Source organism: Phalacrocorax carbo, chromosome 6, assembly GCF_963921805.1.
Source record: "Phalacrocorax carbo chromosome 6, bPhaCar2.1, whole genome shotgun sequence".
Taxonomy (NCBI): Eukaryota; Metazoa; Chordata; class Aves; order Suliformes; family Phalacrocoracidae; genus Phalacrocorax; species Phalacrocorax carbo.
In genome coordinates, this window is record NC_087518.1 from 55,984,267 (window position 1) to 56,004,625 (window position 20,359).

The 20,359-nt window shown below is 44.4% G+C and overlaps 1 protein-coding gene across 1 annotated transcript in view; it reads right to left on the bottom strand.

Annotated features, from left to right (window-relative positions):
* Positions 1-2,211: 2,211 nt before the first annotated feature.
* DDAH1 (dimethylarginine dimethylaminohydrolase 1) overlaps positions 2,212-20,359 on the bottom strand; it is a 65,237-nt gene continuing 47,089 nt past the window's right edge. Inside the window, exons 5-6 of the mRNA XM_064455443.1 lie at positions 7,259-7,402; positions 2,212-6,823 (exon numbers count right to left, since the gene is read on the bottom strand). Of these exons, the coding sequence (XP_064311513.1) occupies positions 6,707-6,823; positions 7,259-7,402 (261 nt within the window). The 3' untranslated portion in view covers positions 2,212-6,706. The remainder of the gene's footprint in view (positions 6,824-7,258; positions 7,403-20,359) is intronic.

Here is a 20,359-nt window from a genome sequence, read left to right on the forward strand (position 1 = left end):
ATTAACTTCAGCAATTGGGAAAAGAGCATGTGGTTAGAGAATACAAGAACATAATATATTTTAGCAGACTTAATGCAGATAAACCCTAACAGGATTTAATGGTCCAGGCGGCTGGGAGAAGACTACTCTCAGCATGAAACCCCTTCCAGGAGGTTAGCATCAGGTCAGTACTAAGTAGTGAGCCTCAATGAATAGCGAGGTACAGATAATGTCTTTCAAGGTAGCTGGGAAGATTTTGGACACTGTGTTTGTTTTATGAGTACATACATATGTAATGTCCATCTAGAATAAATTTCTAGATTAAATTTCCAAATAAGAGTTGGAAATGGCTTCCAACCCAGAGCTGTTCAAATCCTTCTCAATATTGGTCCTAGAAAATGTTGTAACGCTGTCAACACAGTTTGTGAGAAGAGGTCAGTCGGCTTTTCAGAGCAGTGACTGGCTCCAGGTTTTCTTCCCCCTCTGCCCTCCCTGATGAACCCCTCTCCAGGCAGCCTGTCCTTACTGCAGAGCAGGGGGAGCTTTGTGTGCTTCCAGCCCATTCTGCCTCCTGGTCCTCGCTCAAGGGTCTGGCTCCTGCCTCAGGACAACCCATTTTTGGAGCTGGCAGGACGCCCCCAGCCCCTGTGAGTGCGGCAGGGCTCTACAATCACAACTCCCTGGGGAGCAGGAGGAAAGCTGCCAGGCAGAGAGAAGGGAAAGAGAGTTTGGTTCTGTTACAGATCCAGACTGAGATCAAGGACCTTACCTGAATTGAATGGATATCTGCAGCTACCGAGGGCAAATTCAACTACAAACCCATGGGAATCAACTTACAGCTCGCGAGTTTCTGGGGCTGAGGGTGTTGACAGCATCAGACTGTCTGGACTTTATGATGCAGGAGACCATGACTGATGCTCTTCTGTCAGGATGTCCTTACAGCAGGGAACAAAGTCGTACACCCAAGTGCAGACATCCTTACTGGCTGAAGTAATATCCTACAGCTAAATTTTGCAAAGGGCGCTCCTTTTTAAATTACTATTATGCTTTTGCTTTTGAAGGTTTTGATATTCTGTGAGGTGCTTCTTAATGTGGCAAGTGCGAGTGGCTTGTACAGCTTGTGTTGTTTTTAATTATTGCCATTTAGAAACAAATTCAAGTAAATTGGATTTGTAAAGTACCAACTCTCTCCTGTGGATGTGGGTACACAAAGATGCACATAAATGCAGTAGTTTACTATAGTAATTACACCAAGATAAATGTATCCACATTAGACGTAGCACTGATGTAAATATATTCGTATAGAAATCATACTTTTAACCAGTGTAGTTAAATTAGTACAAAGGCTGTATTTAGATCAGCCCTAATGAAATCCTTCCTCGTCCCTGCTTCTCCAGCAAGAAGAGTATTAGTTATGGTTTGTTTAAAGCCCCATTACTAGCAAAGGTGTTCAGTTTGGAAGTGATGAACTACAGGACTGTTAATTATGTTGTGTTTCTTACAAAGTTGAAGGAACGATAATCGAGGCCTTGAACAAGTGACTCTTGGATTTCCACAAGGTGGCACTGAAGGCCCACGAGCACTTACATGCATATCCACGAAGCCTGGACGAACTGCCTTGTCTCTCCTGAGATCGTTAATCCTAAATATCATAACCTCATGATATTAGAGCACAAGGGTACACGCAGCGATTAGCCCCACACGTGCTATTTGTGGCACACAACAAGCGGCATTCAGAGACAAAACATGCGACCATCTGTCACGTTACCACGAAGCAATGTCTGAAATGTAGTCACCTCTCTTGACATGCTGGCGAAGAAAACACACAAGAGCTACATGAATAAGACAACCATAATGGTCATGCCACTAAGCCTTTGTAGTTTCACCTTTTGTAACTTACAGTAAATACAGGAAATACATAAATACTATCCTACAGTAACATCTGGTTAGTTTTCTTGGACACAATCAAATTTAGTCACAACCGTTGTATCTAGGACACGCAGGCAACATCCCCTCTCTACGTTATTCTTAAACATAGAGTCTAAAATCACAATTTGTTTTTAAAGAGTCGAGATTTCTTCTAACAGACCTAAAGGTTTTACCACTAGTTTCTGTAACTGGCTTTATTTCTAGGTGTGTAACAAGCTTCCAAACAAAAAGATGGCATGAAACAGTACGACGTTAAATGCATATGCTTTCAGTTTCAAAACAAGAGGCAAAAACTACACAGTGCACAGTACAACTGACATTTTATTCCTTTGTGATGGGGATATATAGTATTGAAACTGCAAGTCACAAAAAAAAAATCAAAGTGCAAACCTCTATTAGAACAGATTATGGAATGTATTGATGTTTTTGGCACAAAAAGTGGGGAGCTATATACTGCGACGAGATTTTAAGTTTAATGAAATGTAACACTTCTGCGTTCAGTAGTCATATTTGTGCACTGCAGAACAATACAATGTAAACCAGTGACTAACACGATTCACATGCAACTCTATACAAGTTACATACATCCAGTTAAAACTCTTCTGAAAATACATGAGGTCCAATGACACCTTGTTCACAATCACTTAACAAATACCATTCTTGAAGCAGTCTTATCTTTTCAGCTTCCTTATTGATAAAAGCAAAAATAGAGAATCTTAAATAGTAAATTATTTCTCCCAAATGGTTCCATGTAAATGTTAACGTTTTCTACCATAATTTGGCTCCAACTTACTGATATAATGTGTAAGAAGCTGAACAAAACCAAAAGCTCATTTTTCCCCCATATTTCATCTCCAATGTGCTGTGAACAAACAGCACTCTGTGCGCTGACTTTGTGTTTTTAAAACTGGACATAGTGTCACCTATGAGCTCTGTACCTATCACACGAAATCACCATAAAAATCAGAGCATAGCTTCATACAGTGGCATCTATTTAAGACCGAAAAGGAGTATATTAGCGTGGAAAAGACAAAAACGCAGAAATGGAAGAATTCAAGTTTATCTTGTAAGGTACAGTATGCATTCACATTTTCACTGCGGAGAGAGACACTGTATTCACATCCTGGTGAAGAAAGAAACCCACATATCACAGCTCTCCCTAAACTCTTGGCAAAGATAACATCCATGGAAGATCTATAATGCACGTGGTAGCTCTCTCATTTGAGCGGAGCTAAACCGATTGCTCAAAGGAAAAAACAAAACCCTTTGATGAGTAATTCAAGCCCCTTTGCTGAGCTACGAACCACAAGGACTTGTGCACCAGCCTGCTGTGTCATACAGCCAGTCGTTATCAAGTGTTTTATGTGGGCAGCTATTAGTGTTCCGTGTCTCGTCTCCTTTTTTGGTTCGGGGTTTTATTATTTATATTAATCAAGGATGATGATTTATATCAGGCATCTGAGAAATGTTCTAGTGATGAGATGTACAGGATGCCCATTTGATGCATATGTATCACAGCAGAAATGTCCTCACAACCGAATTCTTCGTTTGGGCAACAGAAAAAATAGCAAACAGCAAGAAGCAGCAGCACTTGGCATGATTTTAGTTCTTAGTACCATACTGCAAATGCACAAACTGAAGTGCTCTTAATGTTTCTGCTTTATAATGCCAGAATAAAGAGTAACGCTAAAAGCAGAGAGGAGAGCAATCCCACTAACCAGCTTAGGTAACTTCTGGCATCGGGCTAAGATGCGATTTAGAGCATCTACGCGAGGAGGCTGCGATACCTACTGAGACCAACAGAGAGAAAGCAGGTGTGATTTAGGGCACCTAAATGCCACGCCTGGAGTTAGACAGTTTGAATACAACTTGAAATCATCACCTGAGGGAATTCAGGTCCCTCAGCCACTCCCTTGCTCTTTCTGTATATGGAAACGCAGCCCTGAAGGCAAGGAAATCTGAACGGCAACAGGTGAAAGACCAATGTCTCTGTCAGCATACACATTTCTCAGCTCTGAAATCCCAGCTGCCCCTCTCCCTCCCTGGGGGAGCCAGGGGAATTCATTGTCACCTATTCTGTTGCTTTCAGGGACACAAGATATCAACAACTTCTACCACAAATGTTTCTCTCGGAGTAATCCTAAAGAAAAGGAGTCACCCTTGTCCCTCTCTGGATCTATAGCTCCTGTTGGCAGTCATCCTTCCAGCTTGAAAGAAGTTGCTCAGAGCCAAAGTGGACCCCTCAGTTTCTCCTCCCTCCCGCACCTACTTGAGGAGGGAGTGAGTTTAGAATAGTCCACTGTGGGTTGGGATACTTTGGAGTGAACAGCGATGAGGCAGGAGGAGTACAGAAAAAAGAAGACTCAAGTAGGAGAACTGAGGCAACAGAAGGCAAAACCACTTGGGGTTAAAAAAAGAAGAGTCCTCATTGTGCCATAAACGAGAGTCTGTGGAAAAGAGAGACTGAGGTGACTCTGAGGTGAAAGGTGAGAGTGGGTGGAAGGAAAAAAACCCACCATAACAGAGAGTTTGAGAGATAAATTTAATAGAAATCCCACAGCCTAATGCTGCCCCAGTGTAGCTGGATGCTTTGGCTCCCTAGTGAGCGGAGGGAAGAGGGACTGAAGGACATGGATGGGGGCAGGCCCCAGGAGGTGCACAGACAGGTTAGGGGCAATTCTGTCCGCCTTTCTGCAACAGCTCCCATGGCTGCACAGTGTACAGCCTGCCTCTAGAAGGTCCCAGTTAAATACTGCAGAGTCACTTTTTGGCACAAAATCTTTGTTTAACGTCAAGTCATCTTAAAACGCAAGATTCTTTATCAGATATTTAAAAAGCACCAAGGGAAGGTAGAAAAAGAGATTCCCCACTGCGACAATTACATCCTTAGAGCCTAACCACCTGGGTCAGGCTTAAATGCTGGCGCATGGGCATGGAGGAGACCAAGGGGAAACATTAGGAGAACCCTTTGGGACAGCACACAGCCATAAAATCAGCCCTTGCTGTTTGGCTGGCTAAAGACTCCCTTCAGGACATGCTCTCTTTTCACACACATTATATTCGCTCCTCATTGCTCTCTCCCTCATGATACCTCGTGGCATCACAACATTGTGTGCCCACAAAACATCAGATGTGTTCTGGTAGCTGCCAGGAGGTTTCCTCCTCATTAGCCACTGCGACGAAGTGAGAGATACGCTGAGGAGTACCTACGGATATGAGTACTTGTGTTTCCTCCCTTACGACTGCGCAAAAAAGCACACAGGTTTCTGAAGGATATCTACGTGTGTGCTCGGCTCATGCTGTTTGCTTTCCTGCAGACCACACTGCCTGAGCCACCCCTGCTTGCTTCCTACTGTACCTTAGCAACGCGCCACAAGTAGTTCAGGAAAGGTGGAGGAGATGTCTAGGAAGTTGATAACGTGTTCAGACTATTTGTCAGTCTCCGGAGAGTTCCCACTACTGCCTCTGTTTGGGAATTTCTTCATCCTTAGTTTACAAATGATTTAACAAGAAGCATGTGAATACAATGGGGTATGCTTCACTTTACTGTGGCAAAAAAAAAAAGCATGACTCAGTGGGTAAACATGTTGTGGAATTTGCTACAAAAATTGTATTTGTTTTAACTGAATACCACAGTTAACATTCATGCAATTAAAAAAAATAAGATGGGTATTGTTCCAAGGAAAACTGCCCCAAGGGCAGATAAAGTACAAATGCCAATCTTTCAGGGAAAAATAGCTTCCCTTATTCACGAGCATAGTCCAGGAATAGCTGTCCTTCAACTCCTTCTATCACCCTTTTCTTTTGAATTTTCCTAGTAAGTGGCCTCCAAAAGAGGAGAAAATGGAGAGACAGAAATAAATAAAAAAAGTAAGCAAAGTGAATCACATGCCCACCCCCCCCCCATTTTAGATTACTTTTGTAGCTTTAACTTTTTCCGAAGCATCTCAGTCTTTCATTTTTGTGGTCCGGGTGCTCTCTGGGATCTGACCTTTTTAAGAACTCTTCTTCCATTCTCACCAAATCAGAAGTCATGGCATTAGCAGCAAACTGGGACCTGAACTTGCAGGATGTAGCTTGTGCAGCTGCCCTGCTCTCTCTTTTTCTGTCACTCGAGCTTCCCAGGCAGGCATTGCCCTTGAACGTTCCCGTCGCAGGAAGCTTTTTCCAAAGCTGCTACCTGGTGTCTGAAACGGATTCCAGCCACAACTCTGCCCAGCAGCAGCAGTGTGATGTGGCCGAGACAGCGAGCACAGCCTGTTGCCCACCGTTCCAGCTAGCGCACGGAAAGCTTCCCTACCACACAAGACACCAAGTTCATGAGCCCACTGAGTTTTCTTCTGTCCCCCGACACTTTGCATCTCTGAAAGTAAAGAGGACCGAGGAAGGACAAAAAGATGCAGAGCAAGGAAGCAAGAGAAAAAAAGACAGGAAAAGGGAACAGTGTAAAAACAACAGAGGTGCTTGAAATGCTTAGCATTAGTTGGTTTTCATGAAATTTTTCACACAGATATGTTAAATCACTAAAGCTAGGGGTTAGCTGTTATAATTGTCTTCCGCTAGCCCATGGGACTAACATACTTCAGAGTTATGTGCCCCCCAACAAACGGTACATCCACCTCAAATACCATCTGCAAGGACATAATAAAAATACACAAAGCAAAAAATCTGTAAACAAGGGTTAGTAGCACAGTGGTACAGTAGATTGTCAATAAAAACAATAAAAGTGTGGATACAGATTCGTCTACCTTGTGTGTAACATTATTGCCAGTTACAAGGAAGGGACTCGTCTGTAAACTCATAACTCTGAAGTTTTGTTAATAAGCACAGAGCAACAGGTGAGTGCGCCGTCTACTTTCTCCAGTTCTGTGTTGGCTATTGGGATCAGCATGTGGTCCTTCAGTTTTTCAAATACCTGTTTAGGGAAGAAAACGGAACAGAAATCATTACATTTTATGCCTCTCTCTTTTTTCCCTCTCCTCTAAGTATTTACAGAATGAACAGGCATGGATTTATCAGCACGTGCTAAGCCATCTCATCATTTGTAATCAATGCTAACATTTGCAGTGTACATGGCCTGGCTATGGGAGCCACGCACATCAATGCTAGTCAGGGGAACGGTTGCTACATCCAGTTATGCAGAAGCAGCACCAGGGGCACAAGAGACAAGGTAATTAAACCAGTAGTGCAGATAAGAACAGAGCCCAGGCCTCCCGCCTTTTGCCATCCGGTATTTCCATGATAGAATGCAACAGCCCATGCTGGAAAGCACCCGGTTTCAATTCCCACCGACTTCCCGGCGAGGCGGGGATGCTGGGGGTCTCCCAGGCACCCTCAGCGCGGCCCTCACCTTCGCGCTCTCCGGGTACTCCTCGGGGGCTCGGTGCAGCAGGACGTGGCCTTTGCTGGGAATGTTTAAGTAGATGCAGTTTGCTGCGGCATCGTCGGGCACTGTCAGCTTGTCGTAGCGGTGGTCACTCATCTGTTGCATGGTCTGCCGGGGGACACAAAGCGCAGTCATTTAGACCAAACACATCAGCAGCCCCAGACAAATGGGAGAACGGAGCCTTCAAAAACCAGCTAATTGTGATTGCCAAGTCAGCCAAGAGCCATTTCGCTATGCAGCAAGTAAGGCGATCCCTTTTCATCTCTGTCCTTCAAGAAGAATCTACTAACCCTAACTGAAATGAGCAGCAGAAAACCTTTGTGAAATGGTTCCTGCGAGCGGCAGGATTAAGCAGGGCACTCAGTAAGCATCGCCCATGGGGTCTTTTCCTTGAGGAATGCGCATTGAGTATGCAAAACTGCTTGCATTGATGGAAACTATAGGTGCTCAGCACCTTCAAAAAAAGCAGCCATCATTCAATATTTATAAAATGAGCGTGAATTAACGCAAACAGGATGGGAACAGTTCCCCGTTTGGATATCAGCCCAATCTTAATTCTTTTCAAGGACCTCTTTTCTGCTTTCCAAGCAGTCACTCTTTCACTAGGCACCTGTGCTGGGGAGCGAGCAGGCACGTCTGTGCTAATCCTCGTTCCCAAGGGGACAACACAATAACCTCCTCAGAACAGCAGAGCTGGTGGGTTTCAGAGGTTTGGTTTATAAATATAGGGCTCATACACAAATTTGGATCCTGGCTGGAATTTCAGAGACAGAGACTTTCAGCACACGAGCAGCCTGAGATTCCATGTTTTGGATCAGGCTCAACTTTTTAATAGAGATGGGAAAAGCCTGGAGACGAGACGCCTGACTCCCCATTGTACCGTTCCAGCTTTACCTCAGCTTCACCCTGACAGAGACCTAGAAAAACACAGAAGCGAACAAACCTCAAAATAAAAAACTTCAGCTCTACCAAAAGCCTAAGCAAAGTCAAGTGTTCCAGTTTCTCTCGTAGCCCTGCTATGTTCCCACATACATTGCAAAGATGCAAACAGGAAGAAAAGGCTTCTTTTTCCACCTTAAAAATACCCACACTAATATTATTTAAAGACTAAACCGGTATTCTGATAACAAAATTTTTCAACTAAATTCCCTTCTCAGGGGAGCCCCACAGATTTACATCACGTCGCAGAGAGAAGATTTTGATTTTAGGCACAGTTAAATCCACGTTTAAATTATTTGTTCATTTGTACTGCTCTTCGTTCATTAAATGATATTATATAGAACTGAATTATAATGGGGATCTACAAGGTGCTGGGAAGCAACAAAGCAACTCGCGCTTCTGCACACCTACAGTAAGCAATTCCTTTATAGGCCTGGATGCATTTTTCGTGTTGTAGCCTGAGTCATCCACATCCCGCAGACAGCATGAAACTCACAACGAAGAATGCCATACATTCTTGAGGAAGTGTTATCAGATTGTCGTTTCTTGTTCCTTCTGAAGTCTTGAAACTTTCCTGAGTTCCCAAGGTCACATCTACCTCCATAAAAGGTTAATGTGTTTTTCTGGGGAAAAACCCTTGCACCTTTACTTCACCGGATGTATTTTTATTACTGTGTTTACAGCTGTTGACTTCCCTATTTATAATTTTGTTTCTCTTATGTTGCCAAGATGTATTTTATTACGCTTTCCTTGATGCTGCAGACGTCTAGCAGCAGGTGACATGCTTGCACCCAGTGCAACTCTTCTCCCTGGTAACCAGAGCCAACAGACTTGTCCTCTACCTGCAGCTTCTCTTTTCTTCCCTACGTAATCTTTTTAAGTCTGGATTAAGGAAACATATTTATTAAATCTGCACCAGAATACATGTGTCAGTAGAGGAAAAATCCACCGCACCGGGATTTCGCTCGGCTCCCCAACAGTTGTGCTTTCTCCGTCCTTGCTGGCAACAGAATCCTGGTATCGTAGGCTCTCTGTAGGAACCGCTCTTTCATCAGAAACACATTGTGAATCACTGTGTAGCATTTCCATATGAAATTACGAATGAATTCTTAGCAGAAGGGTACGGACACATCTCCTATTCATTCACTCCAGCAAAATGCCGAAGCGAGAACACCAGCATCAGGCAGAAATGAAGAACAAGTGGCAGGGCTCTAGCTGTGCACGAGCATGAGCCAGCTTCAGGAAGCCCGGGACATGATAGGAAGGCAGGTTAGGAGGATTGTCTTCGTGATTAAAAAGGACAGAAGTGGTGGCTGAGTTAATTCAGAATCAAATGAGGTAAAAACCAAAAATGAGTGGGACAGCGTGGGGGTTTGAGTACCCAGCTGTGACAGGGGAAATGGGATCTCTGCTAGCTCGAACACCACCGCCAGAAAGCATTTATTAGTAACTGGAGGTTTGACAATACAGGATTACTCTCTTCCTCAGATTTTAAGATAAGGAAATTGTATTTGCAAGCTTTCATGCCTGTTATAACTACGCCTGCATGCTGAAGTAAAATTTCAAAGTCGCCTTTCTTGAGAAAGCACCCCGGCAGTAACACCCCAAACCTGCCTGGCAGGGAGGCTCTGCATGCAGCAGAAATGCACTGATACGCTGCCATCACGTTATTTTAAAGTCCCATGGGGTTTTCCATCTTTCTATTATGTAAAGGCATTGAGCACATGTGCCTGGCCAGACAGGACCCCAGGGCAGAGGAGGAGATAAAAACAAGGTCCTTTGATTGTATTTTCAATCAGATACACCCCAAAAATACGTATTTTTTGGAAATGACAAGTTTACAAAGACTATAGCACTCGCACAATGCATTTGCGGAGGGCTGGCTTTCTGCCCACAAACATTGTACGACCAGCCACGTTAAGACCAAGGCATTTCCCGCATGCCTGGTTTTTCTGGGAATTTTCTTCAGCCTGAATTGGGTGATTTTCATTGCACATTCTCTCAGCCCTTAGTCATGCTTTCCTTATGTTGAAGTCATTCGCATAGCCTAAAATGCCTTTTCTATAGTTTTTTTACAGTGTGTTCTCCAACAACTGAGGTAATGGATAAGCTAAATAATCCTAAATATGAAGCAGCATTATGCGTGAAGGAAAAATGCATAAGCGTTTAGGCCCTATTATCACTGACAGAGTTAAGATGACCACATGTGCTTTTAAACCAGGCCAAGCCTAGTTACAGATTTTCCCCCTCCATGAAGATGGCCCTTGTCTGAGCCCTGCTGCCACCTGGGACCTATGTGCATCCAGACTGCTGCGGCACAGAGAGCGACCAAACCCACCACACCTGCAACGCACATTTGGATCTCCAACACCCCACAAGCAAAAGCAAGCATACAGTGAACGTTCTTCTTGCTAACGTGGCAATGAACAGTGCACTTAAAAACGCCCATGTCATGTCGACAGAGAAGCAGAAGTGCAGATTTTCAAGGTCTGATTTTTGTTTTGATCAGCATCTGCTCCCCTAGCCCCCAACATTTAGAAGAAAAAACAAACTTAAGCCCAAGTCAAACACATGTAACCCGAGACCCACAGGATCATTCCCTCACCAGATTTCAGTTACCTTGTCCTAAAATCCTTCGAGTCACAATATTCTTAAAACTATTGAAAACATTTCTTCCATCCCATGTCTTCCTTCATCAGCGTTTGGCCTGGTTCACTCTGACGCTTAAGTAACATTTGGCCTGGGGTACAGTGCAAGTTGGAAGATTTTAATCCAAGAGATTGAAAGTTGTGAGAAAAGATGAAGCTACATCAAGACTTTGCCTGCAACGGTGAAAATTAAGTCTCCTGTGGTGCAGGGCCACTAACCCTGATGAGAATAACAACTCTGCAATATGCAAGTCACACCCCACCAGGTCGGCTGGGAGTCTGGAGGACAGCGTGCTTCTCTTCCGCTTGGAGGAAGGACCACTCGTCTGGGAACGACAGCACATTTATGCTCTTACACACTTACGGCAAAAGATAAGGACAGGCACCTGGCCAGTACATTGCCGTCTGGAGGGAGGACTGGGAAAGGTAGATTATTGCTCACTACCTGGAAAACGCCTCTGATTACCAAACCTGCCATTTTTAAATGCCTGTAGAACTTGGAAGTGCTTCTTTTTTAGTGCTGGATGATGTGGGTCTCCAGCCCCTCGTCAGAGGTGATGATATCCCACTACTGGATCCTAAGACAGGGACTGGAGGTGACATTTCTTTTTTGAACTTGCCCCTTGCCTTTAGAGCTCCCCTGGTTCTTGCACTGGGAGAGGCAGCGAAATGAATTGATCCCCAGTCACCATTTCCACATCACACCTGATTTCATAGGCATCTATCATCACCTCGTAGTTGTCTCTTTTTTAGGTTATAGTCACAGCTTGCTTAGTTTGTCTCTTCAGGCAAGCTGTTCAAGGTACCTGTCCATCCTTATTGCACTCTTCTGAATCTTTCCAGCTACTCTATCTTTTTTGGAATGAAGGGATCATGCACGCAGCGTGTACACAACAGCCAACATGTAGATGCACCGCAGCTTTAATCAGTGGCATAATGCTGTTATTCATTAGGCTTTCACCTGGGCTGGCAATTTCAACAAGCCCAGGATCTTATTTCTGTGGTAACGATCAGTCAGAGCGTATTATTTCATGTGATGTTCACACTGTCATTCTCCCTGTCCCTTGCTGCACATAATTTTACACCTACCTACACTGAATTTCATTCATTGCTTTATTGCCCTGTCTCTATTAAGTTCTTTCCTCGCTTTTTCGTATTTGGAGAAACAATTGGCACTAGAGAGGGAAAGCAGCAGCCTTAGGGTTCAACACAAGAAAACGCAGGGAAGAGCGGGGCTGGAGAGCTATGCCACGGTGCTACGCGCCTGGGTGCGGGGACCCAGCCTGCCATACAAACCACGCTACGCAATGGCTTCTCAGCGTTTCCCTGAAATGCAGCAGTGACAACAGCGACCGTAACGGCTGGCCAGGCTGACCAGAGGGGAGACAACAGCAGAGCTGGAAAAGGCAGCAACCTTCTTGAATGTCAAGATCTATGAGGAGTGTCACCCCTGAAATGCAGACTGGCAGGAGAGACAACAGCAGGAGCGGAACAAGACGGCCACCCTGAGCAGCATAAATCACAGTAGAATAATCCAAGGCTTCTTGTCAGGTACCAAAAAATCTGCCAAAGATAGGGTAAGGACAAGACAGGATAGACCCTACGGATGCCAACTGCATTCTAGACCTATTTGAAACCAGCAATGCCCCAGTCTGCCATGGTAAATACGCCGAATTTCTTACCCCATACACAGCCAGAGCATTACTTTAATTTCCACCTACCACCCACACTCTCAGCAGCTGGACTCTGGGCTTTTCCTCCCTGCTGCACCCTCTCAGTCATGTTTTCCAGAAGGCAGAGCTCTTTAAACAACCTCTCCCGCCCTGCTCCTCAGCTTTTCCTGGTGCAGGACACCTTTTGCATCACCGCAGATGTGATGGGTACCACGTGCCGTTCGCATGCACGCCCGCGCTGCTCTGCCCCTCTGAACCACCTTGTGTCACAGCCACGCTGTCACCTGCCTGCCAGCTCAGCCCAAGCACTGCTGCAAAAGGGAAGCCATGGCCTGAGGAGTGGAGGAAAAGGAAGGGGCTTACGTGTGTTGCTGCTTTCAGTCAAGAAGGTGAGAGGACGAACATCCTGTCTTTTGGAACAGGAACCCAGGGAGAGAATAGTCAAAGGGAAAAAAAAAAAAGCAGCAAAGGAATAGCAACATGAGTCCCCATTTACGTAAGTCAAATGACATCTCAGCCTCTGACCCAGCTCCCGGGGCGGACAGCCGTACTGGTGACGGCAAATATGATGTATTGAAAGGGATACTTCCTCGCCCTTTAAAAAACCAAAAGAAAATAGACTAATACAACGGTCTCTATTCTATAAATATATACTCTTGAGTCTGTGTCTCCCAAAAGACTAGATTCTTCTGCACACATGCAAACTGAACAGCACTGATGCTCAGTTAAGCACAGTATGTGTACTAAGACAGCAAACTTCTTAATTAAAAAGAAAAACACAACTAGTTGCCTTTTTATAGTAGCAGGTCATCTGGTACTCAGTGAACACCTGCGTCCTCTGAGATGCCGTACACCCCTAATTCATAAAGTAATGGAAAATCAGAAGAAGCTAAAGGAAAGTGCACACAATTTTATAAATTGACTAATTTTCCTATCTATAAGGTTGGGAGCAAAGTCTCATTTTTTAAATTTTTACTTATATGGGCAAGCTGTCAATTGTTCTCTGGGTTTCACTAACCTTTCTTTCTTGCTGCATTACAGAAAAGTCAGCATTCATCTGCACTTTCTGCTAATTCCCTAACTGATGTCATCCTCTTTGGGTTATTAATATTAGTAATCATTTCCACAGCAACCCATTGTGATATCGTAAATAGAGGGTTATGACTTCATGTAGGGAATAAGCAGAGGCACAAATGATGAATTCTTAAGGAAGAAGAGATAATTTTTGCATGCAAACTCGTGCATTACTAGGAAAGACAGACACTACACAGACAATAGGAAGAGCAGATTTAGCTGAGCCTTTCCACGCTGCCCAGGCATACGGGCTGCTTTCTAAGAACACTGGATAGATGAAGTTTCCCCTTCGGTGCCTGTTCTGGAGGCGCTTCTGTGGCAGAGCTGGGAACGCCTTAGCTTTTTATGTAGGCGCTCCATCCCTGCTCTCTTGCAGGGAAACAGTACTCAGCTTTTTAGAGCTGGCACACTGCAGAGACTTCAGTTATATGAGATGGAATAAGAACAAAAGGCATTTAATCACAGGAATGGGGGCAACTGCCAATGCTAGAACAACTCCTTGCGCCCAAATCTTTAAAAGCACTGCTGTGATCATAGCTCTGGATGCAGACCAAGAGCCTAGTTGCCCAAGAGACTCTTTTCTATTTCATCCTTAAGATGTGGTTTCGATAAGCCTCCCTTGACCTCTGTCAAACCAGCGTTTGGGGCTGCATTTGCAATTGCATCCTTCAGGGAATAATTTAAGGGATGAATGAGCAGTTCTACTCCCAGTAGAAGATATTGAATGGGAGAGTCAAGAACAAGGCAGAGCAATCCAGTCCAACTTTTTATCAAAAGCAGGGGAAAATAAGAAAGGCATCTGCTGAAGTCATGGTATTGCACTACTGTACATATTCCAATATGCTCCTGACCATAACGAAATCCCATTGACTAATGAGGTTGGAGCCCAGAACACCAAGGACGAGCTCAGAAGTGCAGATGTCACTGCTGCTCCGGGTCCCGCTGAGGCAGGTCTGTCCAGGGGACGCAAGGGTTTACAAGCTCAGCTACGTTACCTGCTCTGCCTCGCACCGCTCCTGGCTACACCACTCTGCCACAGCCATGCTGCCTCTGTAATTAGCATCCATTCCTCTAAGACAATCAGGTGAAATCCCAGGCGTTTCACTTGAAACGGGGAAGTACTCCGTTATCCCAGATCTTGGAGAGAATACCCCAGATAGAGCAGCCACAGGGATTAGGCTTAAGCCATAAGAAAGGCTGCGTGCACTGGGATTGTTCAGCCTGGAGAAGAGAAGGCTCCAGGGAGACCTTGTTGCCACTTTCAGTACTTAAAGGGGCTTACGAGAAAGATGGGGACAAACTTTTTAGCAGGGCCTGTTGTGATAGGACGAGGGGTAACAGTTTTAAACTAAAAAAAGGGTAGATTTAAGCTAGATATAAAGGAAGAAATTTTTTATGAAGAGGGTGGTGAAAAACTGGAACAGGTTGCTGTCACAAATGCGTGGAATGCACCCCACTCAAAAGAGAAGCAGCAATATCTTTTATTGAGGTAAAATAATAATTTGACTGAGTTCAATGAATTTGATGGAATTTAACAAAGTTTAACAGGAGTTTGCCAAGGTTCAGTAACTTTGATAGCAAAGTTCACCTTATTAATTACTGCATAAAAGAACCATACAAAGGAAAATTGAGTTAAAGTTGAGTTAGAATGATTCACACAGAGACCAGAGACGCAAAGGGTAAGGAATACCCTCCCATTGAGTCATGAGGTTCAGAGTGGACCACCTTACTTTCTAAACTCCTGATGGAGCTTAGGTGCGGCTAGGTCCAATCTTAGTCTCAGACTTGGACAATGGTTTATGGCTAATGGAATTATCTAGACAAAGTTTATAGTAATTAATATTTAATAGCCACAGAGATTAGTAAACTTTCATCAGTATTAATTCAGCATGCTATCAGTCACTTACTGAGGATCTGTTGTAAGGGACCTCTCTGCCTTGTGCAGAGAAGATCTTGTCTCAGGTGAGGAATCTCACACCTTGAGAGGTGTCCCTGCTCAAGGGAAGAGTCACCTGGTGTGCAGTCCAGCTGCAACTCAGGGAGAGCTCAAATTAGACTTATCCAAAGACCTGCCATTGGTAAAAGGTCTCTGCTTCGAGGAGCAACCTTAAGAGGTGTCTCAGCTCAAAGGGAGATCGCCGCCATGCAGTCACGCTGCCTAGCAGGGAGAGTTCAAAGAAGGCTCACTCAGGCTGTCATATTTATGGAATAAAGTAGTTGCCTTGCAGTCAAATCACATGCAATGGAAAGGTAGGTGTGAGACTCCTTGTACCCACAACTTTGTTCCTTGATGAATGGGTCTTGGAAAAGCCACCCGCTCTTCACATGTTAATTGCATGATTGGTGTTCCAAGCTCATATGCATTGATGCTCTCTGCCTCACTCTGCTCCTTCGCAGGTTTTCAGAGAACAGATTGAAACTAGAGGAGTTCTTGGCCCAGCTACAGCTCAGGCCTTTGCCTCCTTTGGAGCCTGCACCAAACTCCTGCTGGTTTGGGTAAGGGGTTGAGTGCATCCATCACGGTTGCCCAGAGAGGTGGTAGATGTCCATCCAGGGAAACTCATGGTCAGGTTGGCCGGGGCTCTGAGAAACCTGATCGAGTTGAAGATGTCCCTGCTCATTGCAGAGGGGTTGGACTAGGTAACCTTTAAATGTCCCTTACAACCCAAACTATTCTATGATTCTATACAGTGGGATGAGTGCTCTCCATGTCACAGCCCTCACCCCTAGGCACCATGACCAGTTTCCCACCTTCCAAGTCCTCTGCTCCCTTCTGAGACCCATCAGCAACCACCAGGCACCCAGCATTACCCTGGACCAGCAGGGTCAGCTGGAGGCTTTCTCTACCAGTCTCATGGGGACACCCTGGGGTTGGTCCTTCGGAGACTGCCCAACATCAGAGACTACCCAAAGGGCAACCCTCGTTTCCCAGCAGGGGAGAGAACAACTTCATTAGCAGGCACTTGCTACAAGTACAACACGTACCGCTTGCAAGGGAATAGATGAGCTTGCCAAAGCTGGGAACAGCACGTGTAACCCTCAGATCTATCCAAAGGGTGGCAGAGAATGGTTTGACCACAGACAAAGCTGCTTAAACCAAGGAGTGTGTCCACCATCATCTGCCACTGTCCAAGTCTTTACTTATCACAGAAAGCAGAGGGGATCTGCTCTGTACTGACCAACACCAACAGCCAACGGACAGAAATATGGCCTTTCAGGATTTAGTACAGAGCGAGAGAGTACAGAAAGGAGTGTGTACCAGATGCTGTGTCATGGTCCCCATTGTCACCTTGCCTAGCATTTGCCTTTGCTGCTGCAACCTGAACTGGATTATGTCCCAGGTGAGTTACTGCTCATCTGCTGTCCCAGCAAGGCCCCAGGGCTTTCCCTCATTGTGGAAAAAGCAGTGCAGGGCATTCACCCGCAGCGCTGCCCCATCACCTCCCGACGCTGGGGCCGGCACCATCACAACCTGAATTCGTCTTCATTCACTCACAGTGAAGGTCCACAACTCCAGCAGTGCAGGATCAGAGCCCAGGGGTGACAAGTTTGGAGGAAGTCCTGGCTTCACTGAGAGAACAGAAAAATAATCTGGCTCAACAGCCATGGCCAATGCTCAACTACGGAGTTACATGTACGGAATTATGAACGGGTTTAACTACAAGAAGGAATTAAATGCATGCTGAAAACAGCGGAGGGAAGTTAAAGTTTCAGATGTGATAGCCACTACAGGCCCCAGTAGTTTCTGCAGTTAATTTGTCTCTCTCTCTCCCCCTCCCAGCTTCCTCGAGTGCCACTTTTCAGCTGTAGCTCAAATATGCTATACTTGCCAGAGCCAGAAGAGGATTTCATGGTTAAAATGTCACTTCTGATTTATTATCTACTTCTAGCATGTGCTTTATAATCCTAAACTCTGTGCACTCATTTCCTAGCTCACTTGCAGCGCTTCACATTACACACACAGCACTAAACTCATGATCAATTGCACTCTGCCATATGTGAGCACCAGACGCAATTTCTTTTTCTATTTTTAAAGTATTGTAAGGATACAGGACTTGCATCAGTAAGAACAATTAAGAAAAATTTCTCTTTCAAACAAGATTGTTAGTAGGAAGATAAATCCTATTTTAAATATAAGATGCTAGCATAGCATGACATAGCAGTTCACTTGTTGCCTAACAAGACACGCTACAGAATGAAAACAACTCAATTACCAGAGATGGTTAAAGAGAGCTTAATCATCTTGCTTGTATGATTGCGTTTCCAAAGCAGACATGAAAAATGGCAACAACAAAGGAGAGGTTTAAAATAACAAGCTATCACAATAAAGGAGTCGCATGCTGGGCTGTGCCAGGCAAATGACTCTGTAGAAGCTCAGGGAACCGTACTGCCACACGGACTGCGATGGGTAACGAGAGGAGCAGCTCACAGAACTGCTCAGTCAGTCTGGTGAAATCCAGACAGCAGCTTTTAATTCTGAGTGTCGGTGCCTCATCCTGTTGCAGTTACATTTCCACAAGACTGCAAGAAGCCGATTAGCAGCTGATTTTTTTCCCTTTGGAGGCCAATGCACAAATACAAAGAAATGACTGAGGTCAAAAAGCAAGAATTCAAATGTTAGAGGAAGCTAGTGATAAGCAGCACTGCCAGCTCCGTCATTTTGGAGAAAGATGCTTTACTTCTTTGTTTTCCAATAAATCTCTGAAGATGTTTAGGCTACAGGAAGAACAGCTAGAGGTTCCCCAGGATGAGAGCGGAGTTGGATCCAATACGCTGATCAAGAAACACACTCTAGGTAACATCACACGTCGCTCTGACTGCAACTTGGTTGCCTGATGTAACCTGTCAGCTTGCTGGGAGTGCGAGAAAGGCACATGCTATGGCACAAAACTGCTGCTCCGGGCCAGAGTCCCTAACCTCAGCTGGCAGGGTGTGAGCAAACACCCCGTCACACACATGTAGATGTGCTGCTAAATTCTCCAATGCAGAGAAACACATAGAACACTGATAGAGTTGACTTATTTTTTAAAAGACATCCACCAACAATTAGAGACTGCTAGATTATCTTGTTAATTACCATTTTGTTTTAAAAATGTATCTGTTTTTTACTGTACCTTGAATAATGCTGGTATTTACTTGACAGCTAGTTACCAGCAACATTTAATCAGCTTATCCAAAAAATATTTTTGGCTACAATAGCTAAATTGATGCACTGCAACATGATTAGCCGAGCTGTGCAAAATGATTTAATCAAACTGATGAGTTCTCAGATCAGTCCTGGATTGAGTTCAAATTGCAGCTCTGAGCAACCAGCATTGTACTTGAATTTTGCTCATGTTTATAAACACTCTGTACAAGTTTGTGTAGAGTCAAGGCTGTCTGGATATCTGCAAACTTCATCAGGCTGCTGCTCACGATGCATTTCAAGTTTGAGCCTGAATACTTGGGGTAGTGCATATTTCACAGGGAAACATGCAGGGCACTTTCCATCCCAGACTAAATCAATCTCACAGCATCAGGAACATCAGACCTTTACAATCAAAACCATTTGTCCTTGAGAAGACATGGCTGATAAGCTGGGAATGTGCTCCCAGAGCTTCATGTAGCGATTCCTAATAAGTGAGTAACTTCGACAGCTTGTTCACATAAACGAGCAAACTTAAAGCCACTCCAAACTATGTGGGAAGCCAAGGGACCATCCTCTTGTTTAAGAGCTCCCCTCAAGTCATGCAGCGCAATCAGGCTGCTATCCTATTCTCTTAATTGCTGCCATGCTGCAAGTCTACGCCAGCCAGGACTGCACTTTCCTGGCCTCCATAATTCAACCCATGTCCAGCAGGGGAGATTCTGAGATTTGAAATGTTGTTATCTTAGCTGGGGACTGAGACATTTTAAATCTTGAACTGACACAAGATAAAGAAGAAAAAAATAAAACACACCAAATCTCTGCTGAGCTCTGATAGTAAAAATGATGCTGCTGCGAAATGAAAAGTCCGAGGATTATGCCCATAAAGAAAATGTATAAGATCTGAAAAGCAAATATACAATGAAATATCGTAGCATGCAGTAAGGACAAGAAGCCTCTCAGGCCTCCATCTTGCAAATACTTAAGGATACTTTAAAGTAATAAATACCACTACCTTACTGAAGCCGAGGAAGTGTACAGGACGTGCAGGATGAGTTCCTAAGCTTTTTGGGGGCCAGGGATGTTGATTTCAGAGTTACATACTATTTTGGCTGTAAATGTTCTGCCTGGCACAGATTCGGATCAGTAGCCTTGGGCACCGATAGCAGTGCTGTTCTTTAAAATAATTCATACTTTAAAATCGGAGCAAGAGATACAAGTCAGGTCATGTAAGTTGCATTTAAATTGAGCCGATTTCAGAGAGCTTTCTCACTAGTTAAGCAAAGCTATCTCCACCCCTCCTCATTTACTATAAGGGACACACAGCTGGCTTCTTCCATGCATTGGTGATCTTGTTGCCTCAAGGAGGCTTCTGCAAAGCCAAAGAGTAAAGCCTGCACTTAGGTTCTTATTTATTGGCAAAAAAAAATCAGCATAATCATAAGGTGAAAATTTGGGACTTGCTGCCATCACTGAAAAGTAGATTTCAGTTGAACCTTTGAAGGCAAGTCCTGATAAAAATGCATAGAACACCTAGAAGTAATGTTTTCAGACATGTTCTGGCTTACCTGCCAAGCCATGCAGGATGCTAGGTCCTAATTTATCA